General features: G+C 31.8%; 1 protein-coding gene across 1 annotated transcript; it reads right to left on the bottom strand.

Moving 5' to 3' along the window:
• Window positions 1-1,184: 1,184 nt before the first annotated feature.
• On the bottom strand, window positions 1,185-14,498 carry LOC100247805 (UPF0613 protein PB24D3.06c). The gene is made up of 9 exons (XM_002280233.4): window positions 14,113-14,498; window positions 13,029-13,105; window positions 9,351-9,456; window positions 8,133-8,225; window positions 7,951-8,016; window positions 3,997-4,142; window positions 3,100-3,208; window positions 2,718-2,782; window positions 1,185-1,504 (listed from the first exon to the last, which is right to left on the bottom strand). Exons 1-9 carry the CDS (start codon window positions 14,344-14,346, stop codon window positions 1,357-1,359), a joined length of 1,044 nt encoding a protein of 347 aa, XP_002280269.1. The 5' UTR covers window positions 14,347-14,498; the 3' UTR covers window positions 1,185-1,356.
• Between the last annotated feature and the right edge of the window lie 9,832 nt (window positions 14,499-24,330).

Below are 24,330 nucleotides of genomic sequence, written 5' to 3'. Positions count from 1 at the left end.
CTCCTACCATATTAAAAAGAAAAAAAAAAGGAAAGTAAAACTTAGGTACCTTGACCTACTGTCATCTTTATTAATTGTACCGAAACTTAGGTAGCTTGACCTGTTTGTCATCTTTATTAATTGTACCCGAAGGTTTAGCTAAAAAATTAATGGATTTGATTAACACGGTTATTAAAAATTTAATTTTATAAATTGGACCTTTTTTCAAAATTTTTGACCTCATATCTATAAAAATAAACTTATTTTTTTTATTTATAATAATAACCTTTTATTTTAAAATAGATGTAAAAATAATGGAAATAGTTAAAGGTATTTATATTAAAAAATGAATTATTTTTTAAATAAAAATATAAGAAGGGTTAAATTTATAAATATGATGAATATTAATTTAAAATTAAACAAAAATAAAGAGGTAAATCGTGGTACGCATCTTACGGTAACCAAAGATGCCCATTGAATAAGGTCTTTATAATAATAGGAAAAATGATCAGTCAAAAAGTGTTTGCCTGATGAAGCAGGCAACCCAGACGGAATCCGAGAGAGAGACGTGTTTGGCTTACACTTGTCCAGGTGACGCAAACCATATTGAAGCCGAGAGAGAGAGAGGTGGGCGTGGGCCATATGGGAAAGCAACACAATATTTTGTTAGTTGTAAAAGTGAGGATGGGCGTATGGGGTGGGGGGCGGACGGTGGAAATATGGCACAATCTTGAACAACGTGAACGCACAACCCACAACCCAAGCCCCAATCGTAATAAATGATCCGACACTAGGCCCCCCCCCCCCCCCCCCCCCACTGCCATATGAATGCGACCCTAAAACAAATAACATCTTTACAGGGACGAATGGCAATAAATGCCTAAATGCAAGCACCACTACGGTACTCATTAACGTTTGAATGTGACCCAGAAACAATTGACCTTATAAACCAACCATTTTCAATCTTGTTGCATTGGCATATTATATACCAAGTTGAAATCTGGATTCGTCTACCCTTGAAAGCTTGTTAAATGGAAGAGATGGATTGAATGGTTGAATATAATTTAACGCACTCCGGCAAAATTTTCATCCGAAAATACTAGAAGGGTGTCCTAGGATTCGAATGGATGATCTAAGAGATCAACAAGTGGTGATTGGAAACCAACCTAAACCCAAAGCGGTAAGTGATGGTATGGACAGATACGTTTGATTTCCGAAAGCTAAGCTTCTATAAATAATAGAAGGTTGATATTCACTCAACGTCTAGCATATTCAAAAAGGGAATAGAATTAAAATAACAAGGCAAAGAATGGAAATGGGGAATAGACAACAACAAAAGAGGAAGAAAATGAACAAACATTACAGAGAGGCATCATTTTAGTTCCATGGATCATCCCACCCCTTTGGTCCCTCTCTTATAACGAAATCAATTATGGCTTGGACAGCTTCCGCGACTCTGTTTGAAAGAGAGTGATTACCCCATTCAATTTCAACTTTCTCTGCGCCACCCAAGGCCCTGCATAATCTGCAAGAGTTTGGAACATACTTAGTGATCTGACAATAACTCTCTCTCGAGTTAACAAAATCCCACTCACACACGCTGCACATAGCCACAGAAGGATGTTTAGCATGGCTACTCGCCTTTTTGTATATCTTTTCCCTCTTTATTCTACTTCAACTTCCAAGGACTTGGGTTGCCATATTTGGGAGATTTCCAGTGCAGAAGGGTGTTGGAACCCTTGCATCATTAGAGATTTCCCAGCCTGGCAGTTACCTAGTGTAGTATTGTTTATTAAGAAGGATTTATGAAGAGCAGGGCCTAGAAAGGGAGATGATAAGACAGTTGGGGAGAGACCTGTCAAGGTAGCTAGCCCAATCGGTCAGGATGAACATTAGGGAATGTAGTCTCAGTAAATGACATATGATCCTAAGTTTGAATTTAACCACAGATGATACCTTAAATTTACTCAGTGCTGATTGTTAACGGACTATTAGCACCCCAAGGTTTGAGTCCCTATGGAAAGTCTTAAGGGCTTGGTCATAGAAGGTTCCAAAGTTATCACCAAAAAAATAAATAAAAATGTAGGGGAGAGCTCCGAGGATAGGAGAAATTTTCTGCTAAACTATGAGTCTTTGAACCACCCCCAGCCCCCTCACCCTAAAAAGGTGGATTTTTTTTTCTTTTTTTGGTGTGTGGGAAGCGATGTGAGCCAGAAATATTGTTCTGTACAAAAATGAATAGGGCTCATCTAAACATTTTCTTATCCATTGTAGGAAATCCAGGAGTTTGTGAGTTTCGTTGTTCTCTACTCTTGGTGTGACTTGGACGTTTCCAAATACAACAAAGAAATCTTATTGGGTTGGCACTGGAGTTGTGTGTGGAAAAGAGGGGGGAAACTTGGGAGAATTGCTCCTCTATGCCTTTTTCTGAAGCTATTTGGTGAGAACTGAATTGCATAACTTTTGAATGGGTGGACCATTCAGTTCAATTGTTTAAAGCTTCTCATGTTTCTATCATGTTCTATGATGCTGTCAGTTCATAGATGTCTGCCTCTTGTCCTTTTTGGAATTCATGAACTGGTGGGGGGCCTTGTGGGTGTTTTTCTTCGCACCTTTTGTATACCCCAATGCACATGATTTGCATGTGCCCTGTTCTTTGCCTTCAAAAGGAAAAGAAAAAAAGAAAACCAAGCCTGCAACTTTCTGTGCCAAAATTCATTGAGAGCTTTTGTTCTTACCTTTCCACCAATGCTTTCTTATCAACGTATTCAGGGACATATTCATCAGCCATAGAAAAGATAACCTACAGAAAGAACACAATGAAGTTGCATTTATTTTCATCATTGTGAACTAAGCAAACACTCTTTCTATTCAAGGAACACATTGTGCTTGTCCCTAGAGAGATACTGGGGCAGATCATATAGACAAGTTCCAGATTACCACTTAAGGGTATCACAAACTTTTCCTGCATCTCTTTGTCTTCATTTCTTCAAATAATATGTATATACGTGTGTGCGTGCGTGTGTATATATGTATATGCTAACTCGAAATGGCGATGGAACTTTTAAATTCCAAATAGTAGACTCATGACAATCAAGAAATATGACAATACATGCCTACCTGGCAAGGTGTTTGGGACATATGCCCGAGTCTCATTCTCAGCTGGTCATCACTAAGGTCAGAACTGAACATGTCATCATCCCCCATGTATGCACAAAGGGAGTGATACCTGCAAGGTACTTGATAGCTCAGCAGCAGAGAAGTGACACAGCCTCTTCATAACTAAGCAAATTTCTAACACATCCACAGTTGAAAAACAATTCCCGGAATAAAATAACTTTTAATTGAAAAGAGAACTTACCTCCTTCGTTTGCAAAACAGTATATAACTCACATTGTCTAGAAGTTAAAATTAAAAATGTGAAAATTCTAGGAAATCCTAATATTTTGTGAGATGTTTGAAAAAGAAAATATATTAGACACTAAGGCAATGGTGCCTATTGACATTCTACAATTTAATGTACAACTTCAACTAAAGAAGCTTGTCACATGCAACTTTACATTCTCATTTTAAATTCTGTGAGTCTCAGATTAGAATAATTGAATTGAAAAGCACCTCATAGTGTGTAAGGTAGCTCAAACAATCTCTACTGATTGATATTTTCTTCAATCTCCTGTTTCTAATAAAGCAGCAACAAAATGGAGATGTGAATAGAGATTTTGCAATTGTAGAAAACCTTGACATCAAGATAAAATATCAGGTGGATGAAAATGCAATTCCAGAAGAAATTCCACATGCATTAATTTTAGAATTCAACATCATTTCAACAGCATTGTAAATTCCCAAAAGCAACAAGAAGATGCAAAATCAATGAGGAAAATGAAATCCTGAAAACAAGATTATTCTGTGGACTATTTCCTCATGGATTACTATATACCAAAGTAGCAACTGTTAAAACTGTTGATAACTGAATTTTGATAGTTAACAATGAAGAATATATGCCTGCATGCCACTCACCTATAGGCAGTTATTGGGGCCCCTTCATCTGCTTCCCTGGGCATCAATTCCAATCCCCGGCCTTCACTAATCATGGTTGAAGCCAGGTCAATCATAGCAGCTGTTTGAGGAAGCGTTGCCCTGTATTCCCGGTCACTAACCGGAGCCTGAAAATCCCAATTAGCAGTACAATAAATGCTGAATGTAAATGTATAACACGTAGGCATGATTGAGGAAAAAAATTGCTGCAATAGGCAAGAACAGGGGATTCTGCATGGCAATCATCCCACTTCATAGGTGAAGAAAAGCTTATATGAATCTTGAAAGGAGTTATATTTTCCTTGATTGGAATGTAAAATTGCTTGCTATTGGAAGCTTACATGTGCTCTTATGTTTTGCAGTCTTATTATCATATTGAGTAAGTTCTCACATTTTTTCTTAAACAAAAAAATAAATAAATAAAGAACATCACTGTTCCATAGTAAATCTTTAACTATATGGCCTAAATTTTTCTGATACTGAATAGCATTAAATAAGAAGTGGAAAAATCCAACATAAGTTCTATAAAAATAATCATTATTATATTAAAGAACTACCCAACTTTTCTTGGTGAATTACATGACATATATAAAACATCATCTTCTCAAACTATTTAACAGCTAACTAGACATATATAAAACCACATGTTCTCAAACTCGTGCAACATCTCCAATCTCTAAACCTGTGAGCTCACTCTTCTGTAGATTGACTTTCATGCTGGAATCAATTTCAAAACAAATGAGCACTTACCATAAGAACATCAATTGTTTAGTCTAGCCTCATAGGAAAGAAACATATCACCCACAAAGAGAAGATGAGAAACATCCACATCCTCCCCCCTTGACTCCTAAGCTCAAACCACTAATAAACCCACCATACACTACCTTGGAAATAACACAACTAAGGGTTTGTTTGGAGATCATTCTTGAAAACAGTTTCCAGTTCTAAAGAATAGAAAACAATTTTCTAACTTAAAAAATGCATTTGGCAAATTTTTAACTGAATATATATATATTGCGAATTTGTTCTAAAAACAGATTTTCTAGAACAATTTTGGGAATTTTTTATTAAGTGTTTTGAGAAACAAATGAAATGATGAGAATATTTTAGGCACTTTCGCATTGTACATATGCATAATACTTTCACAGAGAACAAGTTGAGATAACTATTTTTCATATTTGAGTTCCCAAATAGATTTTTGTTCCTAAAACAATCGGGAACTATTTTAAATTTTTTTCTCAAAAATAGTCTTTGAAAGCATTGGCAAACAAGCCCTAAGAGTTTCCACAACCACCACAATTAAGTATTTTGTATATATATATATATATATATATGTATGTATATATATCGAGAGAGAGAGAGAGACTCATTAACTATAATAGAAAACCTAATTATAGAGATACGAAATCTCATGTATTCCAAGACGCCATTTTCCAACCATCCAACCTCCTAGAAATTCTATCTCCTAAAGGAAGACCCAAATAGGACAATAGCCACTCTAACACTTTACAGTCAAGTGTCGAAGCCAACCGAGATAACAACTCTTAGTTGACATTTATATCAAATAGAGTGTTTTTCTCTAAATTGATTTTCAACCTTGATAATTGCCAAAAAAACCAGATTAGCTTAAGATTTTGCAAAAGTTCCAAAGAGGCTTTCGAGAAGAAAATAGTGTCATCTGCAAATTGTAAAATTGAGACTCTAGTCACACCACTTTCCTCTGCTCTGGTCATCATCCTACCGAGGACATCTGCTACAATAGTAAAAAGGAAAGCTGAAAGGGGGTCCCCCTTGTCTTAATCCTCTAGTAACCTTAACCCAACCTATGACACGTCCATTAATTAAAACTGCAAAATTTGTTTAAGGCAAGTATCCCCTTTTCCACGATCTCTATTTTGTGCTAAAACCCTTTCTTTTAGGCACTTGGTCTAAAAAACCCTAATCCATATGATTGTAGACCTTTTCGAAATCAATTTTGAAAACCACTCCTTCCTCCCCTACTCTTTTTCTCATCAACCTCACTTGCTATCAAAACGGTGTCCAGAATTTGTCTCCCTTCTATGAAGGCTCCTTGAGATAAACCTATTGTTTCAACAGCGTCCAAAACATGGGTCTACCACCCCAAGGCCCATGTTAAGCAACAGCATTAACCAGAATTGCCAATTGACATGATCTTTTGCCTTTTCAATGCCTAATGCACAAGCAAATTTGCACTTAAGTTCTTTTCTCTAGAGTCAATTGCCTCAAAAGCAATCAAGGTTGCATCATTTGTCCACCTTGTAGGACTCAAAAACCTCCTTACCTTCTTAATCAGTTTGCCAAAAGTTAAGCCAAGAGTTTGTAAAGATCCTTAACCAAGCTGATGCTGGAAATCCTTGGGTCTCATTTGTGATATTTTCTTGCTATTGGTTTTAGTTAGAAGGTTAAGTTGAACCTAAATTCTTAAATATAGTTGATGTCTTTTAAACAAATAGCTATAAATTAAAAATACACCGTCTTAATCAAGTTCTATTCACATTGTAATATAATTACTTTAAATTCTTATCAATCCACTTATATTCATTTATTTAAAAAATAAAAATAAAACTGCCCTCTGATTTTATTTTTTTTTGAAACATTAATGTGTTACTTTTTTAATACAAATAATGACTAAGTCTATTAAAATTTTAAATAAGATTTCTTATGAAATATTTTTTTATTTGAAAGTTCTTTTGAAGATTTTCTTTAAAAGTTAAAGTTAGAAAATTTTTTCTCACTAGGTGTTTTTTTCAATTATTAAGATTGTAACATTATGTTTATAATTTTTCTTATTAAATTAAAATGAAAACTTACTTTTACTACACTTTTTAGATATTTTGGTTCTTTGTAAATTTCATCCATCATGTGATTAATTAGGCAAGTTAAATTTCCTTTTGACTTTTTTATTAAATTTTATAACATTTGCTGATATTAGGTGATTAAAGTTTATTAACAACAAGAAATGAAAGTCTTTCAAAATAAGAAAATATGTTAATATTAATTTAATTCTTTTTCTTTTTCAAATCTTGCACCTCACCCCAACTGAAATTTTTGGCTTCGCCCCTGCCACAAGGATAGCATTAAAGAACACCGAAGAAACTTCATCAACTCCCTCCTCACTGTGCTCCTTAGTTATCCTCAACATAAATCTTCTACTACCATTCCACTTTATCCAGAGGGCCATATGTCAATGATAATCATAATCCTAATCCAAACCTCTTAGTGAGGCATCAAGAAAGTGATTTGTGCCATATGCTAATGATACACACATACAAAACAGTTTGCAGTACCTGGAAACTTAACCTATAAAGTAAAATACACCATTTTCGAGTTTTTCTCCTTTGAACCTTCTTGAAATAGACAGACAGGTTTAGATACAGTAGATGAATCAAATCCAGGAAATAAGTGCTCACCTAAATGCAAGAACTGCTTTTCCAAACGAGGTTTTCAGCTTCCACTATCTTGGATTTGTTCAACTTAGGATTCAGGTTCATTTAGAGAAAACTATTACCTATTTATATCAAGTTTAGGTACACCTCACCTCCATCAAAAGAGGACACTGGGAAACAGACTAGAAACCAAGAGAACTGTTCTCTCACTAAGATGCCGAAAATCTCTATTTGAAGACAGCTGATATTGTAATTGTTGAGCAAATATATGTTCATCTACCAAAAAATTTTGCAGACTGGAGTACTATAAGTGTCAGCATAGTTTGAAAACCAAGTGGACCGACACATGACTTGGATGGGACCATAAGATTAGATCTCAAATAAGACTGGATTAATGGGAGTTCTGAGTCTTAAAATTTTCATGAATCCCAACAAGCATCAAAATGTATCAAACTGCAATTCTCTTATGGATATATGCAACTTTGATGCTAAATAAAGAATACGCAACTTAAATTTAATTAAAAAGTACCTGCAAAATAGCAGCACGAACTGCTCTGGAGCATGCAGCATTTGTACGCATGTAATGCACGATATCCTTAATTTTTTTTACAAACAGGAAGGAAATTAATTTTATTCCTTTATAAAGCTCATGTAATGATAATTCAGATGAACTTCAAATACAATACAAGTTTGAAAGGAAAAGTCACTCACTTGACAGCCAGTACTATGGCCAAGTAGTACCACACCCTCAGAATCTTCCTTGTTAATTAAATAACTGATTAACTGATCAAGCTCCACGGCATCCTTAGGGTACATGGTGCAAGAATATCTTAAAATTTATGTACACAGAACAAATGAATGCAGAGAATAACAAGAAAATATCATAATCTAACATCTTGTGGTAAAATATTACTCAAAAGGTTAACTGAATGAGAGTACCAAATCACATCAATGCTGCCTGGATGTGCATTCCAACTCACAGACTTGAAATATGAAGATATATATCTCTAAAAAAGCATACTGCAAAAGTGCAAGTTTAATACATAATACAATGACATCCTCATTGTGAGAGTTGTTAACCAACCGGATCCAACAACTTGGGAGTGCAGACAAGGAATATCATCCACATGCAGTGGGGAACAATAAATGCACTAGTATGGAGGAATGTTTTGGCTCAAGTTGAAGGAAGCAGAAGGACAAGTTGAATGTAAATAGAAAGTGGGATAACACAGTGGGAAAAGATGAGATTATCAAAGATCTCAGAGGAGAGACAGATCTAAGTAGAGCCCAATGGAGAAAAATAATTCATGAATCAGACCCTAAGCAGCAAGGATTAAGGCCAAGTTGAAGATTTTATTCATTATATAATCTCCATGAAACTTCCTTTTGAGTGCGGGAAGGAAAATAATGCAATAACATGATATTGAACATGTTTTATTCATAATTGTTTCTCACTGTAATTGGCAATTGAACCTTGGTGATCAATTATGACTAGATGATTGGAATAAATACATTCAGCTTCCAACATTCAGGAGGTATATAAACAAGAAGGTATCTAGTTAGGCAAGGCCTTTAGGCTACAATCAAGCATTTAGACAAGGCCTTTAGACTACGATCAAGAGTTGCTAGCTATATTACAGTTCGTAGATACTGCTGCATTTGTTTCAGCCACAAGGCCTGGTACCAAAGCTACAACACAAACTCTTTAGTTCCTGTAGATCACTTGCTTGTTTGCATTAAAAACTGTTCCTTAAAAGGATTAGCTATACTGATGTTTGAGTATTTTCATAAGAATCACACTAAATTCAATTGCAAAAATCAAAGCTAAAACTGGTAATTGGAAAAAGAAAAAGAAAAAAAGAAAAAAGAAAAAAGAAAATGGAACCCAGTTCTTAAAGGAACATATTAGCTAAAAGCAACATAAGTTACTTGTTTCAAGCTGGAGATGCCATATCCACTATAAGAAGATGATAGAAGTAGTTGAACTAAAGACCATTTCTCATTCTCCAATGCCATTGCTAAAGGTTCCAAGTATCTGGGAATCAGAACAGTGATAATCTATATCAGAAAATACAAAGGTCTAAATAAATGATTGTATTTCTACTAACCAGCTATTCTTATGAAGAAATCTAGTAATCAGTTATACATTTATGTGCAACTGTGTAAGTAACTGTACAAGTGCAAGGAAATTTCTTTTGAATTGTAAGCCATGGCAATATCTTTCCTTCTTTCTCCATAAAATTATAATTATTATTATTAATTTTGATAAGTAAGCAAAAAGAAAGACATATTGATTAAAAAGGCTATACAATAAGGTACACAAGTTGTATACAAAGGAAAAACCGTAAAGAAATTATGTGGGCTAACATTTCTAAACATGGCCAGAAAAGATAGTGGAACCCATGCAGCTTCAGCAGTAACTTCACGAATTATATTTCCCATAAAGAGAACAACTCAAAAACTAACCAGTTAACCCAAAGGCCAACCAATAATAATGTAGCAAAAGGTTTTTAATCTTTTAGGCATTAATTGGGAACCAAAAGCCAATCTTCCAGGAGATATCAAATTTTGGATCATAAACTCTGGTCCAGCATTATTTGAAAGGACTCATGGAGCTACACTGTGTCCTGGCTACAACATAACAGTCATGGCACAGAAGGCCGTATAGAAGATTCTACAATATTCAGAGTATAATGCTTTTCAGAGGAGGGAAAAAGGACAACCATACTTTGTTTCCACAGGAGAAAAATGCTGAGGAAGAGCTGTCCTCCAAAAGGAAGAATAAAAATGACTAACAATAGAAAATCGAAGATGTTTTGAGTAGAATGACATTTTGAGTAGAATTTTGGCCTTTCAACTTCTAAAGAGAAATGCCAGTTTTCCAAAGGTAGATGCAGACCTATGGAGTCACAGTGGAAGTCAGTCTTCTTTCTCTTTTCTCTTTGGGCCTTAATCTGGCTCGTGGTTGATGGGATTTTGATGAGCATGATCTATTTAATCGGAGACATGCTTGCTCCTCTAGCAAAAGGCCTAAGGATGTTCATATAGAGTGAGAACTCCCTTTGACAGGCTATTTCAAGCCTAATTTCAATTGTTGCTCTCTGGGTGATCTAGGACATCTTGGTATTGAAGTGTCTTTCAAGAGCATAGAAGCATCGTAGTTAAGGTCTTACCAAAAAATTCTAGAGAGGAATTAGCCATTAAATTCGAGTTTCTTACTTTAATGGAAGGCTTAATTTTGCGAGCAAGACAAATTATGGCATTATCTTGCTCGCATGGTCATACAATGGGTTCTTAAGGGAATCATGGTCTATGCAAATAATTTCTTTGGTATGCAAAACCATCAACTTGACTTGAGTTATGAGGAGCTTATTCTCATGGATATCCTAGACATCCAATCACACTACAAATAGATTGTCTAGCCTCTTATATACTGCTCTTTTTGAGGTACTTATCTCCACCTTGAATTGTACTTTTTTGTCATTTACTTTTTATCCTTTTCCACTCATAGCTTGCTTCTTCTCTTGGATATCTTAGACATCCAATCGCACTACAAATAGATTGGCTAGCCACAAGGGCTCTCATATACTGCCCTTTGTGGGGGTATTTATTGTCGCCTTGAATTGTACTTTTTTGTCATTTATTTTTTATTCTTTCCCTTTGTATTGTTTTATCCCTTTCTAATTGTTTCAAATAAAAAATAGAGAGATAGAGAGAGAACAGAAGTTCCATAAGGAGATTCTATCATAAATGCTCAACTCTTAACAGCAAGCATGTTCTCTTTGTTTCTTTTAATATTCCTACCTCTATTAAGAAAAAAACCTCTATTTTTATGGGTTCTCTTTTTCTTTGGGATTTTCAGTTTATGATATTAACAAATCCATATAGCCCACATTTGACCCTAGGCCCTAATTGGGTTTCTTTCTTTTATATTGGACTTCCTTTAGTACCATAAGTAAATATTTATATGAATTATTCTATGTTCTTATTTGGGGATAAGAAATGGAAATGTTATCTGAAAGAAAGGAAAAGGAACAAGGAAAGAACGTTTTCATACTAGGACAGCAGGAAAAGAAGGTAAAGAAAAAGGAATAGAGAACAATAAGCCACACTGCATCATAAAGATGACCAGTATGGCAATTGCAAATAATGGCTTCCCTCTTGTCTTTGAGTACACATCCAAATAAGCAAATCTAGAGATCGAAGATATGGTGCCACTACAACTCCTGATAGGGTCTAAAATCTCTATCAGAAGGTAGAAGTATCTTCACAAACCTAAAAGGTCCAATTAACCTAATGAACCAAAAGGAATGGCTAAGTATGGTATTCATATACATGCAAAAGTTTCAAAAAGTTTTGCTAGTCATTTAAGTTTTAACATTTGCAGAAATGGCAAGTTTCATGGGTTATCTTGTAAGCAAAGAATCAACTTGGACATTGTTTGCTCCAGGATTGAAGTCCATTTTTATGGCATCCCCTTCATGCATAACACCTCAAACCAACCAAGGCTTCCTACTAGATTTAAGGAGGCTTGATATAGGAATCAGTTCATGGTGGATCAAATGCACCCCAAATACATTGGCATGAGTAACCGTCTAAAAAGGTTACCAACTCAAAAATATTTTCTTCAGTATTATATAAAGCCAGAACCTCTTTAGTGTCTTCATAGTGTCTCTCCCCTGTTAAGTACAGTTAATGACCTTCTCTTTAATGCCAAAAAGCCAATAAATGAAACAATAAGTTGATTAAAACATTCCAAGAAACAACCGTCTATAAGATGATCTTTTCAGTTTCTTGGGTGTATTATGTGGCATCTAAAAACCAACCAAAAAAGGGGAAAACCACTATCTTAAAAGATTTCCCTAAAATTTGTCTACCAATATTGAACAGCTCTCAACTTCTCAAACAGGTTACCACACTTTCTCTCCCAAGTGAGACCAGTAGAGTTCTGCATGCCATCTACCACCTCTAATATTAATAGAAAAATAAGAGAATACATTTATTGGAAAGAGAAAAAGGCCGACATCCTTCCATGTTATCAAAACCAAATTATAATCCTATTCATAGAAAGCAAAGTCAACACTGTAAAGAGTGAATCCTGGTTCCCAATCTACAATAGATTTTTTGTTTAAAATTTTTCCTTGACATGGGTATATTAAAAAAAACAAACTAAAAAGTCATCAATTATGGCATCTTCTATTTTCAAACCCTGAAGTAGTTTGTTTTAGTAATCCAGATGATTTCATGCTACTTTCACACTGTGAAAGTAGATCATTCTCTTTATGTGGACTGATCATCTTATTTAAGAGTGTAAGACACAAGGTATGTAGTGATGCACTAAACTCACATTCCCACACCTTTTAAAAGTTTTTCCAACAAACACAGGGCAATTTTAAATTCTGTATTTGTACATGTATAAGTCCAGAAACTTATGCACTGTGCTAAAGAAACTGATCAGAGGAGGATTGAGTGAGTGCCTTTCAGTAAAGATTGAGTCAAAGAACCTTTCTCATTTCATCAGTAAATTAACAACAAGAAATATGGAATAATTTATCGTTTCAATAAATTAACAATATTAATAATTTTAAAATAAAAATATAAGCATACTCAGTTGCCAGAAGACCATCTGTCAATCCACCGATAAAAATGACTTGTTGTTTATAGTTTCCAGTTTTAAATGCAACCTGCAAACAGAAGAAAAATATCATGGAGACATCAAGAAGAATTTTAAGAAACTGAACCATGAAGCATTTTAAGAAAGCATGGCTTTCCCTAACTAAATTTGAGCCCACTATTAGATCCAAAATATACAATATAGCAACAAATTTCAATAGAGCGAAGAAGCTTCCTCAAATTCTTGTCTCATTACCACAAGGATAGACATAAAAAACTTTTAACTCTTATAAAAGCTGAACATTTTTTGTTAGCCTAACATTATAGCACTACCAACATTAGTCAAAACCAATTTAGATTTTTACAAACTTCGAAATGTCACTACTAATTACATGATGCAACTGACACTTGGGAGGTTCTCATAGATATCATGAACACCCATTTATCTCAAACCAAAAAATATACAATCTAAAATCCAGTTATCCAACGTGATGCTAAAATCTCAAGCTCTTGAAACCAATGATAGAAATGAAACCGCTTAAACATGAATGACATTTTGAAGCATTTCCATTCCAATTTTCGGAGAAACAAACAATTTAAAATAGAAATGTTTTAAAATATTGGGAACTATTGCTTGTCAACTAATCTTCTCTCTAAAATGCATTTAGAAGCTATCTGTCATTGAGATGAACAGATTCTTTCAACTACCAAGCATGTCAAGCCTCTGATATGCATAAAATCAAGTATTGCATTAAAATCATTGAAACAAATCACTTAAGTTTTCTCGTGATGGGAAAATACCACTGCAACAATTAAATTTTCAGAATGCTATCTACCCAGCGCTATACGGATCTTGTTTAAGGATGCCCAAGTTAGGGCTTTGCCGTACAATGCTACCCAACTACCTCGAATTCAAAGTTAAATAACACTAACACTTAAAACTCAAGCCCTTTCAGAACATAAACCTGATCCTGAACATCGATATATCCAATGTTGAACAATCTAAATTCTTTTTCTTCGGAAACCAAACAGAGCTTAAGAACAAGAGTCAAATTAAAAAAAAAAAAACAAAAATCACCTGAACTGGCTTGGGACCGTACTTGAAGAGAACGCCATGGAACTGGTTTTTCCGATTGACGGGGCCTCCGGAGCCGGAAGGGTCGCTGGCGACGGAGTTGTTTGCCATTTTGATGCTACCAGACTTATCAGAACGGCCGCGAACAATGCCCGAAAACCATGAAGTGGTTGAGGAAGATGATGAAGAAGGCGATGACGACAGCAGAGAAGAAGATGATGATGCAGAGAGATTCATATCAGATGCTATGATTGGATCCCATTACCCTTAAATCTCGACGATGTACGGACTTCTAGGTTTTCGCTTCAAACGCCGTTTCATGACGACGTGACTGACTGGATATGTCAGATGAGTCAATGTTGTGGGTCGGATTCGGACCACTTAGTTTGGACTCATGAGATTTGAGGTCCAACAGTAAGCCCAATTATGTTAGCCGGAAGGCTTGCTTTGCTAGTGCGTGGAGCATACAACTTATCCGACGACAGCTCACACGAAAGCTCAATCGCAGCCCAAACCAACCCGTTGTCAACTCAAGCCCAACCCAAATACCCATATCTATAATCGAAGTCAAATTTATTAGAGTTGAGATGGTAAATATTAGTTTAAATTAGTCAGCTTGATTGGATTGAATTAGGGACGACAAAAGGGTGGATTCCAATATAAATAAATAAAAAAGAGGATTAATTGATTAAAAATGATGAAAACTTTCTAAATTTATAAAATTAACATTTCCCATTTTTGACTAAAATACTCTTCAATATTTTCATTATTTACATGTGTGTTTTTAGAGAAAATGTTACTTTTGCAAGAAAAAAATAAGGGTATTTTTATCAAAAATGGGTATTTTTTAGGTTGAAAAAATGTGAAGGGTTAGTTTTCCAAAGTGAGGAAGATTTTATCCCTTTTAATCGGTTATCCCTAAAAAAGATAGGACGAAATAGGATAAGACAAGACTCTTCCTAAACCTACCTCGGGTTTTAATATTAAACTTGTTCCTAACTTATGCATTTTCCTTCAAATTCATTCTAACGAGGGTTGGATAAGATAAATATTTAATTATTTCAAAATCGAGAAGTAATTGTAAAAAAAAATTCAAAATATATTATCAAATATCATTTCCATCTCATTTATTTTATTATTGAAATTACAAAGGATTTTCATTTCCCTTTGGCCCATCTAATCGTCCAAACGATCAAGAATTTAAGAAGGCCCTCCAATGGCTCTAAAATCAGATCAATTGGCAGGCATGATACAATCCCAAGCTAATAAACAGGGTTTAAAATTTACAAATTTCAATGGGCTCAATGCCACGTACATGAATTGTAATAGTGGAAATCACATTGTCAAGCGTGAGCATCAAAACCCACTTAGGAAATAGGATTTAGGAGTAACCAAACCAAGTATTTTAAAGTTGTGGCCTACCCAAGCCCACCACTTTCCACTATCCTCCATGCTTCATGTGGTGAGGTCCAAAGTAAAAATGGGGTCTTTGCCAAGGAAAAAAAAAAACAGATAGCCTACCTCAAGAAGTTGGGTAGAACCAGAGGGACTAAAGAATGTGGCAAACAACATCTACTCATATGTTAGGCAACCTTGTTGGGTTTGATGATGGAAATTGCCTATAGCAATTTAGATACCTAACCTTAATGACTAATTTACTTTACACTCTGAATAGTGGAGTAGATTTGGTTCATTTGGCACTATTTTTATTATTTTCTAAGAATTTTTTTTTTAATATTGTTAATTAAATTCAATAATAATAAATTTTTTCATGTTGAATAAAATTTTCATTTACACCTGTGGTCTCCGGGAATCGGTCCGATAAAATTATAGCCACACAAATGAAGATTCAACCCTTACTTTATTTCAATAACTAATCATGATTTATGATGAGAATTTGTATGATAATAGTGGAGTCTAAGTCAAATCATGAGCTACACCACATCATTGATAGAGAAAATAAAAAAAAAGATAAGACAATGGTATTCATCATATATGTTGTGAATGTCCTTTCAAGAATTGAATTTACTAAAGTCTATCTTGGAAACTATGGCATTATGGGTCACAATTATCATCCACTATATATCTTACCCTCAATGTCAACCTTTAATTATGCAAATTCAACAAAACTCACATTTACAATAGTTTGAAGACATTCTTAAAATCGTTTTCAAAGTAATTTTCGTAGTTAAAATCCCCCATTCCCCATCACTAATTTTCATTGATGTTGAAATTGTATAAACTTTTTTCATTTAAGAAAACAAGAAAAAAAAATAAAATATGGTAAGACTATCTAGGCAAAAAAAATATGTAACTTAAGTATAAAGTTATTGTATTAGGCATATAAAGCTAACATCAAGAGAACGCACCAATATTACTAAGAGGCTCAGAAAAACTTGATACTCCTCACAACAAGCATCACTAACTTTAGTAAATTCAAGAATTGAATTTACTAAAGTCTATCTTCATAACTATGGCATTATGGGTCACAATTATCATCCACTATATATCTTACCCTCCATGTCAACCTTTAATTGTGCAAATTCAACAAAACTCACATTTACAATAGCTTGAAGACATTCTTAAGATCGTTTTCAAAGTAATTTTCATAGTTAAAATCCCCCATTCCCCATCACTAATTTTCATTGATGTTGAAATCGTATAAACTTTTTTCATTTAAGAAAACAAGAACAAAAATAAAATATGGTAAGACTATCTAGGCAAAAAAAATATGTAACTTAAGTATAAAGTTATTGTATTAGCCATATAAAGCTAACATCAAGAGAACACACCAATACTACTAAGAGGCTCATAAAAACTCGATACTCCTCACAACAAGCATCGTCCATTTATATTAAGAAGTTAAATATCTTATATAAAAGATAAATCACATGAACTTTATCATGTCCTAACTAATAATGCTTTGGTGCAATCATACACAATCGTATGAATATAGTTAAAAATAACCGAAAGCAAATTTTGCAACTTTCTTGTCTTTTAGATTTCTTCAACTAACAAAGACTATGTGAACTAGTAAAGACTATATAAATGCTTATAAGACACCATGTGAATACATTGGAGAACGAATTTTGTTTTTATTAATAAATTTGATGAACCTTTCATTTTTTTTCCCCTTAATTGAGATCCTTCTTAAAAGTTTAGGTACCCTAGTATAATCTAGAATTACAGCTAAGGGGATATGTTACTATTTAACTATAATATTCATGTGAATTTTACTTCTTGATTTCTCTTACACAATTTACTAAAGGATTTTTGAACTTCTTTTGGAAAAATGTCATTAGTTATTTCCCAATAGAAAATCAATCTTTGAATCAATTTGGAAAATTCATTCATTTGTATGGTAATTGAAATTAGATGAATCAACTATGAGTGAGCTTATCATTTGGGTAGTATGGGAAATACCAAGCATGAATATGATCATGATAAGGAAAAGCTTTATCATGATAAGGAAAAGCTTCTGGAAAATATTTTTATTTTTGAAATACTTAATCTTGCCTAGGTTAAAGTCCCATTTGGAGGCAAATGAAATCTTCTTTATTAGCAATTTTGAAAAAGCAATATTATACTTACTAAAATTATAAGTTAGTTGAGTGGAATCTATTACTGTTAAAACCACTTTGTAGAATTTAGATAAAACTCTACTAATTCAGTAACATTCTTTTCAGAGTATCATTCTCAATGATCGTAGTTTTTGTATATGAAAATTCCTTTGTGGTAGAAGGCATATTAATCCTAAAGGAAGATTCTTGCTTCCTTTCCTAAGGATGCTTTGTTTGTCTTCTAGAGCCTTGCAAGACTTCACAAGTAAGGAAGTAGGCAAAACAATTGGCTTCTCCTTTAATGTATTCTATATCAAAATTAAAGATTGCAAGCAAAACCTACCATGTAGTAAAAATTTATGTTGATACTAAATTTTTTATATATTTTGTTTTTTAAAGGTTTTTTGCACTTTTGTAGTCTACTCTTAAAAGAATATTTTTTGTTAGATAGATAATCTTGGAATTTCATAATATACAAAACAATGGAAAGAATTACTTTCTTAATAGTACCATAATTTTCCTATGTTGGATTCCATACTCTTGAGGTAAATCAAGAAGAACTTCTTTTTCATTCACTAGATTTTAGAGGCATCCATTTCTATTATTTTTGAGTTGTAGGATAAGGAATATTCAAGCAAGGGAGTTCACGAGCCTCAACTTTTATTTTTTGGATAGTCTTAGTACACCTATCATTCCATTCAAGAAGATTTTTCTTTAGTTTTTCAAAAAGAGTTTTAGTGTCAAGTGCTAAGCCTTTGCATAAGTATGCAATATAATTGAGACTTCTTAAGAACCTTTGTAATTGCTTTTTATCCTTTAGTTCATTAGGAAAATTTCTTGAAAATCTAGTACCCCTGTTAATAGGTACTATCAAATCTTGGCCAATGGGCCCTAAAAAACAACCCTATCAATAGGTACCATGTAATCTTGGCCAATATGACCTAAAAAACAAACTCTTGCTTGAAGAAGATTTATTTTCTTAGCAAAAATAACCAAACATTCTCTTGTAATGATTTTGAGAAACTAGTTTAAAAATTTCCTATGTTGATCTAAATTTTTAGAAAATACTAAGAAATTGTCAATATAAACGATGATGAAATCTATATAAGGATTAAATTTATCGTTCATAATATTTCAAAATTCAAAGGAGACATTCTTTAATCCAAATAGCATTATTTTTCATTCTACAATATCCAAATGGTACTATCAATACAGTTTTGTTTCAATTTTTTTCGATAACTTAAATATGCCAATACTCACTTTTCAAATCAAATTTTGAGCAAAATTTAGCTTCATAGAATTTGTTTACACGATTCCTTTTATTAGGGATAAGTCAATTTTAAAGCTTTCTTTAATGGCTTATAATTGATAACAAGTCTTGCATCTCCTCTTATTATCTTAATATCATTTTCACATAAAAGAGGTAGGCTAGACCATGGACAATAGCTTTTTCTTATGAGCATTTTTCTTTAATAGATCTTTAATTTGTTTTCTACAAAGCTCAAGGTGTTGATTATTCATTTGGATGGTTCGGGCCTTAGTGTTAACTTTTCTTTATCAAATCCTTCTTCATAAGGGAGCTATACCACATGCTTTTTTCTATCCCAAAAAGCATTTGGTAGATTGAAGCATACATGACATTCTTAAATATCTTCTATATTTTTCTCTATATTAGTAGTCTTTATCTTTTTGTCAATTAGTTTGTGACTTACTTCTTCTTTAAGTTAAAAAAAAAAAAAAATCCTTATTAGGTATTCTATTCTTAAACCAATTAATTTTTTGTTAACTTTGTTCCTCGATGAAGTTGAATTTGACTATATGCCCTTGGATTTTTATTCTAATCTTGATTCATCTATCTTGATGGGGTGCATTATATTGAGAACAAGGAATCCAAGGATAACTTTTTGAGTACAATTTTTTACTAATATAAACAAACTTTCAAGGCATATTCCTCGTTTGTAGACCCAGGCATCACAAAGCTTATAGTTGACTACTAACTTACTCTCATTCATCATATTAAGAATTTGGAAGGTCTTTGAGAAATATTTGGACAATATTAATCCTTCAAATATGTAGTTTAGATCTACTCGTGAGTCTATTAAAGCTATTGATTCAAAGGTGCATTCTTTTTTAATTTGAATAGTTACAGAAGTAAACCATTTTTTTGTGATTGTTTTTATCAAGAATTGCAATTATGGTTTTGTTAGACAGGGTGCTGGTGACTCAATTTATTCTTGAAATCTTCCCAAGAATTGCAATAACTAGTTCCTTTAGCCTTTTATATGGGCTTATTTGTTTCTTTAAAAAAATTTCTTATGAAGCACTTTTTCTTCTTATAAGGAGCAAATTTATTAAGCCTAATTTTCCCTTTACTTTTATTTTCTCCTTTTATAATACTATAAGCATATTGATTGCAGAAATCTCCCATGGCTTTTGACTTTGTTGCCTTTCCATTCCTCCATTGCTTTTGGATTGTATTCCAATTGTAAATATTAAGGACAAATTTAATAATTTATGAGGTCCGTACGTATACTTTTCACATGGAGATTCTTTCCTAATGCCTTTCTTAGAGCTTAATCTTTTTCTATAATCAATGATGGAATCCTATTGTTGAACCTCTCTTTCAATAATCAAAGTTATGATCCAATCTTGTAAAAACCTTAGTAAAAAAGGCATCTTTGTACCATTTGATATGGGACATGGTTGGATATTTTTTGGGCAATTCAACTTATCATGGCTTATTCCTAAAGGCATATTTGCATCTCTAATAGAGTGCTTAATAAAGGAACGATCAACACATTTACTATAACTTCCTCAATTTGATGATTTTGTTCTATTTGACCTTTCACATCTATGACAAGTATGAATGTGATTTTTACAACAAATAACATCTCTACTCGGGATTGTTCGATAGAGAAATGATCCTACAATCCTTGCAATTACCTACCAATCCAAATCCTATTATCCATGCAATGTTCCTATCAAAATTTCTAATAAGATTTGAAACTTGTTCATTAATTAACATATTTTTTAAGAGTATCGTGATTTTATACTCTTTTAATCTATCTATATTTCATTTGAATATAAATCTTCCATCAAATGAATTCCATTGTAAGGAGTTTCTTCAAACCGTATATTCACAAGAAATATCTTAAGCTATTAAAACTTTTTAGGTTTTCCCTCGTGAATGTTGTTGATAGACAAATGTTGAGGATAAGCCTCTTAGATCATTTGTCCAATGTGTTCATCTGGATCTATTAATCTTACTTGTTCAAGAATAATAACTTGAGCTGGTTTTCCTTCGTAAAAAATATCTAGTATTTCCATTCTTTTAACTAATCTACTAGAAGCTAATCATTGTTCCATTGAAACTTATATCCTCCTTTCCTTTTTCTTTTTTCTTTTTTTAATTTCAAAGGAGATTTTTGTAATGTTACTTTTACTTCTGGATTTGAAAAAAAAAAAAAAACTTATGATATTCTTAAGCTTAATCTATTTTTTTTTTGTAGTAGCTTGAACTTCATATGTTCGACGGTAATGAAAAGAATTTCGTCCACATTTTTTATACAATATATGATCATAACTCAAAATTTAGCTCTTATAATAAATAAAAAAAAATAGTCATAATTTGTAGTTTTTATTTACTTTTTAATGAAAATTAACTCTTATAAATTAATTAAGTAAATTTTATTTAGAATTCTAGTTTTACCAACAATGTATATAGAAGTTAAACACCCTATTCGCATCCACTTTTAAGGTAATATTCCTTTTCTTTTATTTTTCTTTTTCCTCATTATTATTATTATTTGCTTTAAGCATGAGATGAAGAATGTGGCATTATTCACCAACCCTATGTTTGGTTTTTAGAAAATTTGATGGAACTATGAGGGAAATAAAATAGAGAAAACAAATAAAAGAAAAGAAAAAATAAGTTTAAATTTAATAAATTATTTTTATATGTCTTTTCAAACTTATTTTACTTATTCCCTTTTGTTATATAAAGATTAAATAATTTTAAAATATATAATTTTTTTTACAAATTTTTATTATTTTTAATTTTTTTAATATATTTTTTTACGATGAAACAAAACATGAGAAAATGATTTTTCTTAATATTTTCTAAGAATCAAACATAGTCGAAATGTTTTGTATTTTGTAGAGAAAAAAAAAAGGAAGAATATTCGATAATATACATAAACCATAGAATGTTTTGTATTGAAGTTAATTTAGAAAAGAAAAGTGAGAGGGCTCACCATATTACATATAAATATGACCTTACGAAGTTGGGTTGAAGGACTATAGAATGTGGCAAACAACACCAAGTCATTTATTAGGCAACGTAAAAGTTGAAGCATTTTTATAATAATATTGGCAACCATATTGGGTTTGATGATGGGAATTGCCTATAGTCTCAAATGATTAGTTTAATTCTCATTGTGAGTAGCAAAGCAGATTTGGTCCACATTTAGCACAATTTTTATTATTGCCTAAGAATATTTTTATAATTAAAAATATTGTTAATTAAGAGCGTGTTTGAGAGTGTTTCTATTTGAAGTATTTTTAGTAAAAGTGTTTTATAAGTGTTTTTAGGAGAATATTGGTGGTGTTTATTTTTTTTGTTTTTTGCTTAAAGCAATTTAGTTTTAGACTTTAAGTTGTTTGTTTTTCTATTTTTTCATGACTTATTATAAACTTTTTACTAAATAGAAAAAACCAAAATATATAGCTTTTTCTAAATAAAAAAAATAACATTTTGATTTTTTTTTTTACTTTTTAATACTTAATAGAAATAAAATACAACAAAAACAAACAACCTAATATTTAATATTATTAAGCATTAAGGTTCTATTTAGAATTAAGCAAAAAAACAAAACTAAGAGTGTATTTGATAATGATTTTAGATTAAAAACGCTTCATATAATCATTGTCAAACGCACTCTTAAAGTGCATTTGAGTGTAATTTTAGAAAGCGTTTATAACATTTCTAACAATTGAATGATAAAAAATTTTAAGTATTAGAAATATTAAAAGTTTTTCATAGAATCACTACCAAACAGGTCTAAGAGTGCGTTTAACAGTGATTGTAGGAAGTGTTTTTAATATTTTTAATATTTAAAAAATAAAAGTTTTTAAGTGTTGAAAAGATTACAAATACTTCTTAGAATTACTATCAAATTCACTTTTAAAATATGTTTGACAGTAATTCTTAAAAGCATTTCTCATCTTTCTAAATACTTCAAAGATGAAAATTTTCAAGTATTAGAAATGTTGAAAATGCTTTATTAAATTACTATCAAACGGACTTTAAGTATTTTTTCAGAAAAATTATAAATGATTTTTCAAAATTTTAAAAGTGTTTTCTAAATTTTTTCAACTACTTAAATCTTTTTTTCAAAAACACTTTTTAATTTAAAAACACTTCCTAAAATCATTGAATTTTAAAATCAACAAAATCAAAGAGGATATGCTTTTAAGATTTACCCAAAACTAGTCAATAAAAATCCTTTAACAATTCAATAAAAGTTTCCATGGTAGAAAAAATCTTCCATATTGGAATTAGGCCCATAGAATTATGACCACACAAAATGAAGGTTCAACCCTTGCTTTATTTCAAACAATTGATCCATAGTCAATGATTTGTGATAAGAACTTGTGTATGATAATAATGGGTCCAAGTCAAATCAAGATCTTGACCATAGTCATTGAAAAAAGAAAAAAAAGAAAAAAAGAAAAACACGCTATGAATGTCCTTTCGAGAAATAAAATTGATTAAGTCCATCTTCAAAATTTTAACATTATGGATCACTATTTATTATGGGTCACTATCCTATCCTCAATGTCAACCTTAATTTCTCGAAAGTCAACAAAACTCACATTTACAAGACATGGAAGACACGCTCAAAATCTCCATCAAAAAAGTTTTGATCTTTGAAATCACCCGTACCACATCAGGAATTTCCATTAACATCGAAATACCATTTTATTTTATTTTTTAATTTTTTTCTTATAAGAAAATATAAAAAAAAAAACAATAATATAAAAAGGTATATAACAAAAAACGTGTAACTTAAATATAAATATCTTATATCATAAATATAAACATTAAGACTATGTTTGATTTTCAGAAAATTTTAAGAAAATAAAATAAAAATTAAGGAAAGTAGTTTTATAATGTTTAGTTTTATTATGGGAAATATGCAAGAAAATTAAATATAATTAAAATTAATGTATTATAAATTTATTTAAGTTTTATATAATGAAGAAAAATAAGTTAAATAAGTTTGAAGAAGCATTTAAAAATAATTTATTGATTTCGATTTTTTTTTTATTCACTTTTTCTTTCATTCTACTTTTACTTTTTATTTTCTTTCTTTCTCATTTTCCAAAAACCAAACATGATCTAAAAAGATAAAAATTTCACATTATTTAATTATATTTTCAAAATTTACGACTATGTTTGGTTTTTAAAAAGTATTAGAAAAAAGAAAAAAAAATGTTAAGAAAAATCATTTTCTCATATTTTGTTTTATTATGAAAAATATAAAAGAAAATAAAATATAATTAAAATTATTGAAATTTTGTATATAAGAGTTAAATAAGGGAACAAAATTTGAAATAATATATAAAAATAATTTATTGACTTAAAATCTATTTTTTATTT

The sequence above is a fragment of the Vitis vinifera genome, chromosome 5 (genome assembly GCF_030704535.1).
Source record: "Vitis vinifera cultivar Pinot Noir 40024 chromosome 5, ASM3070453v1".
NCBI lineage: Eukaryota > Viridiplantae > Streptophyta > Magnoliopsida > Vitales > Vitaceae > Vitis > Vitis vinifera.
This window is presented reverse-complemented; position numbering and strand designations above follow the sequence as displayed.

Excerpts from the sequence above, each read along its gene's own strand:
- LOC100247805 (XM_002280233.4), bottom strand. The coding sequence starts at position 14,346 with ATGAATCTCTCTGCATCATCATCTTCTTCTCTGCTGTCGTCATCGCCT. Across the intron at positions 4,143-7,950 it reads TTCGTGCTGCTATTTTGCAG|GCTCCGGTTAGTGACCGGGA; the intron begins GTACTTTTTAAT and ends TGGGATTTTCAG. Across the intron at positions 3,209-3,996 it reads GCCCCAATAACTGCCTATAG|GTATCACTCCCTTTGTGCAT; the intron begins GTGAGTGGCATG and ends AGTACCTTGCAG.